Consider the following 10,705-nt stretch of genomic DNA (forward strand, 5'->3'; position numbering starts at 1 on the left):
CTTCATGTATGCTTGTTTACCTTTCTCACTGAATAACTCAGTAAGATACCCCTGTTTTAGCAAATGATCAACTTCACCTTGCAGAAACCTACAATCTGCTGTTTTATGCCCGTGATCATTATGAAATTCGCACCAATGATCAGGGTTTCGTCTGTTCGAATTCAATCGCATTTCCTTTGGCCATCGTACCTTATCTCCCATGCTTCTTAAAACACCCACGAGTTCAGAGGTACTTACGTTGAAGTTGTAACCACCGAACCTTGCCTTTAGACGTCCATCATCGTCTCGTGACCCGCGTGTGTTCCAATCATTCCCGAACCTCGATGAGGAGCCTGAATCCCTGTTTCTAGGTTTGTGATCGTACCTTTGAATATCTTGACTTGATCGTGAGTCCTTTCCCGCAGGTCCCATGTATGGCTCGTACCTATTTTTACCGGATCTTTTTTCATTTTCCACACGCCTTGAGCTTATCTTTTCTTTTGTTTTGGGTCGTAAAATAATGTCTTCTTCAATCCTCATGTTTGTACTGTATCTGTTGTAGACATCATTCCACGTTGTTGCTGGGAATTCTCGAAGGCTTTCCTTGAGTCGCCTCGTGGCTTCTGAACTCTTCTCATTCAAATTGCTGGTGAAGGCTATGGCTGCCCAATTGTCAGGTACTCGTGGCAATGTCATTCTTTCCCGTTGAAATCTATCCACGAATTCTCTGAGCAGCTCTGAATCTCCTTGCTTGATTTTGAAGATATCCTCCATTCTTTTTTCAACTTTTTGAGCTCCCGAATGTGCTTTGATAAATAAATCTGCAAGCTCAGTAAAAGAATTTATAGAATTTTCAGGTAAGAGAGAATACCATGTTAGTGCCCCTTTAGTGAGTGTTTCACCGAATTTTTTAACCAAGACTGATTCAATCTCCTGCTTAGTCAAATCGTTGCCCTTGACTCCTGTTGTAAATGCAGTAACATGATCTCGTGGGTCTGTTGTCCCATCATACTTTAGAATATCAGACATCTTGAACTTCTTTGGAATTGGGAGAGGGGTGGCACTTGGCTTCAATGGCTGTTGAGAATATTTATCTATATCTACTCCCTTGATCACGGGTGGTACACCAGGTATTTGTTCTATGCGGTCGTTTTGCTCCCTAAGCTGTTTCTGCAATGTTAGCACTAGATTTTGCAAATCAGAATTAATTGGATTACCTGGGTCTCCCTCCTGTGTTTCACTGGGGGTTCCACCGCTGCCTGAATTAACCAGTCCAGAACGAGGGTTCTCCAAAGTATTGTTATTTGGAGTAGGTGTGGGTGGAGCAGCAGGTAATTGACTAACAAAAGCTTGTAAAGCTTTGTTGACCTGAGTAGCGATAAGTTTTTGTAAGGCTTCATCCATAGCTTCAGCATTTTCAAATTGACCTCGTTCTTCTGTGTGAGATCCTTCAGGAGTGCCTTCACGAGATTGTCGTGGTGAGTCTCGTGGTGTTTGATCATCTTGCAGATCTCCCTGATTTTGCTAATTGATTGGGTTTCTTTGGATATTGTCATTGTTGTTCGACATAGTTGATTCCACAAAGAAAATAGAGCAGAGATATAATTGATTATCAGATTCCCGGTAACGGAACCAATTTGTTTAACCAAAAATTAGATTTTAGGTCAAAGCTTGAATTTAGAAGAACTCGGGTTACTGATAATCGGAAAAGAGTATATAAAGAAAGAAATTTGTGAATAATATAATCAGAAAGCAAGTAAATCAAAGTATATTTCAATAGTGTTTTTCTCGTCCTTACAATTGTTTGTGACTTTCCCTTTTATAGCCATTTTGGGAATACAGACTTTACCTTTGTCATAATAAGACAATCATGGGCAGTTAATGACTTTAAATGTTACGTTATGCAATCATATACATTAAATACATATTCTCTAACGTTTCCAGTATTTAATACTTATTAAATACTATATCTGGGCTCTTTTTTGCTGTCAGATTCATTCCTTTGACTCTTCACGATCTTTGACCTTTAAATGTCTTGAATAGGTACGAGCATTGAATTACTTGTATGACTGCTCGTGGCTTCTCCATTTAACTTGCTCGTATCTGTTGTTGCTCGTATCTGTTAACCAACCTTAATTCTTTGACTGTTTGACCAGTCTACGTGTCATGACACCTCACCATATATATATATAAATATAATTTTCCCCAATACATATTCCGGTCCAGCATAATATATTGGAGTTTGGAGCACCGGTGCTCCAGTCTCCAGTATATTATACTGGAGCCAACAAAGTATACCGGTCCATCATAATATGCTGGAGTTCATACACATGTGCACCGAACTTCAGTATATCATGTTGGACAGGTCTCTGCTGCAGCAAAATAGTGGCTATTTTCATTGACTTGGTAAACGCTGGCTATTTTTGAATGACCAATCTGAAAACTGGCCATACCGTGCTATTTTAACCATAATTTCGATGCAAAGTAAAAAATTATATGGAAAATTTGTTAAAATAGCAAAATAGTATATATGAAGCCGTAACTTAAAAATTTAACAGGTTCAATGCTAAAACCTTAATAACTACTCCCTCTGTCTCATAATATGTGTCGTGATTCTCTTATGCACGTCCCTTAAGAAGAATAGTTTGTGACTACTTTACCCTTATTAAATAATTTCTCAATTTATGTGTCATCTCTATGAATGATATTATCCATATTTTTACTAAATGTGAATGCAATTGATTATTAAGGGTTAAAAAAAAATATAATTAATTTTATCTTGAACTTCTAAGATGACAAATAATTAAAAATAATTATTTTTAGTACCCACATACATATTATAAGACGAAGGCAGTAATTTAAATCCTCGCTGTCTCGTTTAAAGTAAACTTGTGGCATATAATTGAGTAATAATAATCCTCAGTTTCCTCCTTTCGAGTTCCCACGGTCCACCTACCCCCAACGTGTTCCTTTCTTCTACATAGATCGCACCTACCGTTGGAATGTGGATCGAAACCGATTTTACCATACTTTGCCTCTTGTGTTGGACTTAAGATAATCTCTCACGTGTGAATTCAGGGGAAGTAAAAACTAAAAAACGACAAACGCAGTGCTTAAGAGGTAAACACGAATCCCGAAACACGTGTGTTGCTGTCTGAACCTATCTAATTTGGACAATTGTCAAAGACCCACATATGATGGACAGATCCTCATCATCCGACGGCTTTAAGATTATCACTCTACAGTTGAGAATTTCCCAGAAATCAAATCCAGAAGAAGCCAATAGCTACTTCTGAAAAATAGGATAATACTCCACATTTTCTCCGTTTCTGTATAGTTCCACGTTTTAGCGTAGTAACACAGAAGAGGAAGAAAATCAGAGAGTGGGAAGGGAGATGGCAACGGGGTTGAAGGCACTGCCTTTCTCATTTGGGGCTCACTTTCTAGCCTTAGTTGCTGCTGTTATGGTGTTGGTTTGGTCTATTCACTTTAGGGGTGGCTTAGCTTGGGAAGCTGATAACAAAAATCTCATTTTTAATGTAAGCCTTTCATATTTGCCTTCTTTATTTTCAAGTTTATCTCTGTCCCCTTTTTCTGGAATAGTATTTGACATGGATATATGGAATCTTGTTGTTTTTCTATTTCTGCATAATTGTTTTTTGTGCAATCTTTATCACTCTATATATTTAATTGATGAGGATCACAAGATTTTGGTTTGCAAAGTGATAATAGCCCTTTGTAGTTTGGATCATGATATGTTCAAGCTGCAATAGAAAGGGCAACCTGGTGTACGCATCCCCAGGGTCCGGGGCAGGGCTGCACCCTGCGTGAACGCGGGATGCCTTGTGCACCGGGCTACCTTTTTATTGCAGCTGAACATATCATGATCCGAACTACAACGGGTTGTTATCACTTTGTAGTTCAGCTGCAGTAAGTTTTATAGTACTAGTCAACTCTATTTGAGACGAGGAGATATGCTTTTCTTATGGTTCTTTTTTTATATAAAGTGGTTCCTCCTGGTTTTTAATCTCAACAGGCTGTTAGCAACTCAATCTGATTAGTTTCTTCCTTTTTACGCATGTGCAATCATTATAAATAGAAATTCCAGGCTTTAGTTTGAGAGAAGTCTTCACTGTTGGATGTTATGCCTCGTGCAAGCAGAAGTTTTTAGTGCTGTTTGCCCTGTTGGGTTGATTTAGGAAAAGGTTGAATGATATGGTGATATTTCTCCCTTTTTTGATGTGTTCTTTTGTAGTATGCATTTTGGAGTTGACATCCATGTTTTTGATCATTTGACTACCTACCTTTACTTTATGGGTAGATATCTGTCTCTAAAATATGAAACATTGGAATGTACAAATTAGGAGTCTGTTAATCTTGATGCAGTAAGAAGTGGTCCAACAACACCATAGAAGTAGTGATCACTTGTTTTGGACCAAGACATTTCTCTTTCTAATACTAATGTTTAGGCAGCTCGGTGTTCAAATTTGATTATTTTACAAATCATTAACAATGATTCAAAATGTAGGAACGTCAGTGAATTTATTAGTTCACTGTTAAGCGTACCTAATATTCAATGCTCTCGGGTGAACCTTATGACTTCAGAAGGTAGAATACAAGAGAACAAGGACTATCTACCCTGCGGTCCTCCTACACTAATGGAGTAATGGTAGATAATTTGTAGTTTCATAATATTGCTAAATGAAATTTCATTCTCAAAAAAAAAATATTGCCAAATGAAATTTCAGACAAATTATGAAAATTAAGGATAATGGTATTGAATATAAAGAGAAAATTAGAGGAAGATTTTTTCTTGTTATGGATTCAGCTGGTACCACCTCAACTATCACTTGCAGATTTCTTCTAGCTAAGTAGATGATGATTTTCCCTACTTTAAGCAGTACTGATAGTGATGCTTACAACATCATTTTTTCCTTTTATGGTATCTTCATCTTTTCTCATTTTGTTTTCTTGTTTCCAGATTCACCCTGTACTGATGCTTATTGGCTTCATTATTCTTGGGGGAGAAGGTGATTGAGATGTTTATAGACATCTTTTCCTTTTCTCGTCTTTTTATTTTTTGATAATTTTGTTCTCTATTATTCCATTTGAGGATTGATGACTTATTAATCCAAAATTTGCAGCCATCATGAGTTACAAATCTTTCCCCCTGAAGAAGCAGGTGAAGAAAGTAATACATCTCATATTACATGCTATCGCGCTCATACTTGGTATTGTTGGAATCTGTGCTGCATTCAAAAATCACAATGAAAGCAACATCCCCAACATGTACAGTTTACATTCCTGGATCGGGATCGGTGTTATTATTCTTTATGGCATTCAGGTAAACATCCCATATTGAGTACTCCATATACCTGGTAATATGATGTTTTCATCTCCTTGCTATTTTTTGTGGGATCAGATTTGATACCTGAGATAGTGCTCCATTTTAATCCTCTTATCTAATTGAAAAATGAAGATATAATTGTTTGAGGCTTGTAGCTCTCATGAGATGATGTTCCACATAGGTTCTTTCATGTGTTCTCTGATCCAAACAGAGTTTGGCTTTTTGGTAGGACATTATCATAGTGCTTCCTGTTTATTTTGCATTTCTTGATCTTTACCATACATAAGTAAAATAATAGCTGTGTATGACGAGAAAAGACGCTACTTAGAGTCAACCTTGAAAATTTTGTGGGAGAGCCCACGTTTAAGGCCCTTTCGTTGCAAGCGGAGTGACTTGCAAGATGTCCATTTCTTCTATGCTATTTAAACCTTTATCTATCTTGATGTACCCAATGTTGAAACGTGTACATTGGTATGATCACTTTTAGCAGGTTCTTCAGAACATTTAAATATTAGAAAACTTCACGTACGCTGATCATGTAATGTGGCTCCTAGCTTAATCCAGTATTTATCTGTTTAACTAGACATTATGCTGATCCGGAGCTGTTTCTCATTACTTGCAGTGGATTTATGGCTTTGTGGTGTTCTTCTACCCTGGGGGTAGTGCTGAAGTTAGACGCGATTCACTTCCCTGGCATGTGCTTTTTGGGATGTTTGTGTATGTAATGGCTGTTGGTAATGCCTGTCTAGGACTCCTTGAGAAGCTTACATTCCTTGAGGTTAACGGTTTGGCTAAATATGGTTCTGAGGCTTTCCTAGTCAACTTTACTGCCATTGCTACAGTTCTATACGGGGTCTTTGTGTTTTTGACCATTCTTTCTCAGGCTCCTACTGAGGATGATTATAGTTACTCTGCCATCTCATGAGTTCCAGTCAGCTATTATTGCATATTTGGTTCTATTGAACGTCGAAAACCAGGACTCTTAATGGTGAATGGTTCCTCTCTACCTTTCCACTTTGGTCTTCTTATTTTCGATATCTTTCATTATCTACCTGTATAGTGGAGTATGATCCGATTTCTTTGCACTACTGTAATTATACATCTCCATCTTGAAGATGGCATAATCTTGATGTGTATGTTATTATATTGGAGCTAAGATTTATATTTAGATGATTGTGGTGGGAGGCCTTGAATACTTTGAATACTTCTTTTGTTCAAATTCTTTTTTTCTCGATTGTCTGGATTACTTTAACTAACTCTTCTTTTTGTTTGAAAATTTTTCCTACATAAAATGGATGAAAATGCTGGTACCTGCTTGTATCTTTGCGGTTGATATATAATTCTGCAACTTCAAACTTTATCTCAACGTATTTTTGTCTGAGCACAGTTTGATAAATTGTTGCAATTTCAATATTCCATCTCTCTATAAGTCAAGTGGAGTTATTTAATTGGAATTGGTGAGACAAGCAATTGCTACTACTTATCAGTTATCAGTTATTACAATCTTGGATTTGGTTGACATAGCAATTGAAATTAGCCGCTTCCTGAGTTAACCTGCACCCGGCATAATGTTACATAGCTGGAACTTAGTCAATTGAAGGATGTAATCTTTGCATTTAATGACAACATATGCATGAAGATCTGGTTTTGTTCTATGTTTGGTAATCGGCAGGGGCGGAGCTAGAGATCGAGGTGCGGGTTCGGCTGAACCCAATAACTTTAGTTCAAACTCTGTATTTGTCTTAAGGTAGCTAGGAAGGAAGCAAAGATGGTGGTTATGGAGGCTAAGACTGCGGCTTATGGTCGTATGTACGAGGAATTGGGAAAAAAAGGCGGGGAAAAGAAGTTATTCCGGCTGGCCAAGTTGAGAGAGAGGAAGGCTCGGGATTTGGACCAAGTGAGATGCATCAAAGATGGAGATGGTGAGATGCATCAAAGATGGAGATGGTAGAGTATTGATGGAAGATGCACAGATAAAGAGAAGATGGCGGACTTACTTCCATAAACTTCTGAATGAAGAAGGGGATCGGGATATTGTGCTAAGCGAATTGGAGCATTCCGAGAGTCACCGTGACTTTGGGTACTGCGGGTGTATCGAGGTTGAGGAGGTCGTAGGAGCTATGCGTAAGATGAGTAGGGGTAGAGCGACCAGGCCAGACGAGATTCCGGTGGAATTTTAAAAGAGTGTGGGGAGAGCAGGTTTGGAGTGGTTGACTGGGTTGTTTAATGTTATTTTTAAGGCGAAGAGGATGCCGGAGGAGTGGAAGTGGAGTTCGGTAGTTCCATTGTATAAGAACAAAGGTTATATCCAGAGTTGTAACAACTATAGGTGTATTAAATTACTGAGTCATACCATGAAAGTGTAAGAGAGGGTGGTTAAAGCGAGAGTGAGGATGACAGTGTCTATATCCGACAACCAGTTCGGATTCATACCGGGTTGTTCTATTACAGAAGTTATACACCTTGTTCGGAGGTTGGTGGAACGGTATAGAGAGAGGAGGAAGGATCTGCACATGGTGTTTATTGACCTAGAGAAAGCGTATGACAAGGTCCCTAGAGAAGTTCTCTGGAGATGCTTGGAGGCAAAAGGTGTGCCTGTCCCGTACATTACGGCGATTAAGGACATGTACGATGGGGCTAAGACTCGGGCTAGGACAGTAGGAAGAGACTCTGACCATTTTCCGGTTGTAATGGGGTTACACCAAGGTTCTGCACTCAGCCGTTCTTATTCGCCTTAGTGATGGACACGTTGACGCACCATATTCAAGGAGAGGTGCCATGGTGCATGCATTCGCCGATGACATAGTTCTGATTGATGAATCGCGAGCCGGTCTTAACGAGAGGTGGAGGTTTGGAGACAGGCTCTTGAGTCTAAGGGTTTCAAGCTGAGCAGGACGAAGACGGAATACCTGGAGTGTAAGTTCAGCGCTGAGCCGGGGGAAGTGGGCGTGGATGTGAGGCTTGAATCACAGGTCATCCTAAGTAGAGACAACTTCAAGTACCTTGGGTCGGTTATCCAGGGGGGAGGGGAGATCGACGAGATGTCACACATCGTATTGGGGTAGGATTGATGAAGTGGAGGTTAGCGTCTGGAGTTCTGTGTGATAAGAGAGTGCCACCGATTCTCAAAGGTAAGTTCTATAAAGCGGTGGTTAGACCGGCAATGATGTATGAGGCTGAGTGTTGGCCTGTTAAGAACTCACATATCCAGAAGATGAAAGTAACAGAAATAAGGATGTTGAGGTGGATGTGCGGGCACACTAGGATGGATAAGATTAGGAATGATGACATTCGGGAGATGGTGCACGTAGCTCCCATTGATGACAAGATGCGGGAAGCAAGACTCGGATGGTTCGGGCATGTTCAGAGGAGAAGCCTAGATGCTCCGGTAAGGAGGTGTGAGCGGCTAGTTGTTGAGGGAACGAGAAGAGGTAGAGGGCAGCATAAGAAATATTGGGGAGAGGTGATCAGACATGATATGGCGAGCCTTCAGATTTCCGAGGACATGACACTTGATAGGAAGTTGTGGAGGTCGACCACTAAGGCTGTAGGTTAGGAGGTAGTTGAGTCTTGCCTTACTAATACCACTGTGAGACTAGTCTGGTAGGGATTTTGTCTAAGATAGCTAGTGGCAATGTTGTGTCTTACTTCAGTACATGACCTATTTACTAGCTATCGGTTTTGCTTTGTATCTTTCTTCTGTATTTCATGTTGTTTCTATTTTTCTTATGACTCTCTTATGATTTCTCCGGTGATATTAATATTGTCTACATTTGTCTTTTGTTCTCTTGAGCCGAGGGTCTTTCGAAAATAGCCTCTCTATCCCTTCGGGGTAGGGGTACGGTCTGCGTACTCACTACCCTCCCCAGACCCCACTACTAGGATTTTACTGGGTTGTTGTTGTTGTTCTTGTCTGTATTTGTCTTAAGAAATTTAATTAATAGTATGTACAAATTATTAATTTGGAATTCAGTAACCTAAAAGGGCTAGAATTCTGAACCCATAAACTTCAAATTTTTGGCTCCGCCACTGGTGATCGGTGCCAATCTCAAGGAGATAATATTAAGCTGGAATACTTGGCTACAAGGTTTGCATAACTGCAGTTCAAAACTACAACGACATGAGAGATCCATTTATTGGTACGAATGCAGGTTAAAACTTAAAAAGTTAGCTTACTCAAAAGGGAAAATACTACACTAACCAACACTTGTTGCCAAAACATCTATCAGCTGTCTGAGTATTCGCTTCCCTTTTTTCCGCCCCTTCATTTTTTCAAAGTTTCCCGTCTTTATTTTGTCGTTAAATTAATTTTTAAGTATCAGTCTTCTTTAGATTTGGTAATTAATACTAGAATCAGATGCAGAGCCACGTCACATCACTTGCCAAATCTATATTGGTGACATACCAAGAAGCCTTTCTTCCAAATTAACTAGCACGATTATTCAAAGTTAAAGTGGTTCCTATTGAGTGAGGGGTAGTGTAGTATATGTATATTTTAGTGTATCAGGAGAGGGGTAATTTTGTCATTTCACAGACCTTCTCCACTAACCACCGTGAAGTGGTTATATTAGTTAATACTGTACATTCCAAATGTTGGTTAGTACAGAATTAAGGTCTTCTCCTCCTTCTCTCTACTTTCTCTCTCTACAACACAATTCAATTTGTTCATACTTTAATTGCATGCGTATGAATCTGAGTTTGTGAGGATAGATCTAAGATTCTATTATGGTATCAGAGCGATCGATCGAGATTTAGGACCAATATTTATTCAATTTATTCATAGGAAGCCATTGCTGAAGCAGATCGGCCATGGGAGAACCAGAAGTTGAAATTCCTCGAATTGATCATAATCATCCTTTGTATTTGAGAGAATCGGACACACTTGGTGTGGCATTGATCAACATAAAACTCACAAACCCATAAAATTATGGTTTGTGGGAGTCGAGCTATGCGAACAACACTGTCGGTGAAGAACAAATTAGGGTTCATAGAAAGAACTTGTGTAAAAGGCTCGTTCAAAGGTGAATTAGCAAATCAGTGGGAAAGATGTAATGATGTGGTCCTGTCATGGATAGGAAAGACAGTGGCGATGGAACTGCAACCTAGCATCATTTATGCATCAAATGCGTCAAAGGTTTGGAGCGAGTTTAAGGAATAATTTGATAAATCGAATCTAACTCAAACTTATAGGTTGTGGAAGATGATAGGATCATTGACCCAAGGCACATATTCAGTCACTATTTACTACTCCAAAATGAAGGATCTTTGGGATGAAATGGACTTGTTAGTGGCAGGACCTGGGTGTGATTGTGAGGAAACAAGGCCTTTCATTGAACAGTTCAAAAATCTGAGACTTCTACAGTTTTTAGTTGGCCTAAA

At 39.2% G+C, this 10,705-nt stretch overlaps 1 protein-coding gene across 1 annotated transcript; it reads left to right on the forward strand.

The window, feature by feature from the left end:
* The first annotated feature begins 3,204 nt into the window (after nt 1-3,204).
* Nucleotides 3,205-6,560, forward strand: LOC109207490 (transmembrane ascorbate ferrireductase 1). Its single transcript, XM_019370421.1, has 4 exons — nt 3,205-3,518; nt 4,961-5,009; nt 5,124-5,323; nt 5,949-6,560. Exons 1-4 carry the CDS (start codon nt 3,375-3,377, stop codon nt 6,249-6,251), a joined length of 696 nt encoding a protein of 231 aa, XP_019225966.1. The 5' UTR covers nt 3,205-3,374; the 3' UTR covers nt 6,252-6,560.
* The last annotated feature ends 4,145 nt before the right edge of the window (nt 6,561-10,705 follow it).

This window comes from Nicotiana attenuata, unplaced genomic scaffold (assembly GCF_001879085.1).
Source record: "Nicotiana attenuata strain UT unplaced genomic scaffold, NIATTr2, whole genome shotgun sequence".
In the NCBI taxonomy this organism is placed as follows: domain Eukaryota; kingdom Viridiplantae; phylum Streptophyta; class Magnoliopsida; order Solanales; family Solanaceae; genus Nicotiana; species Nicotiana attenuata.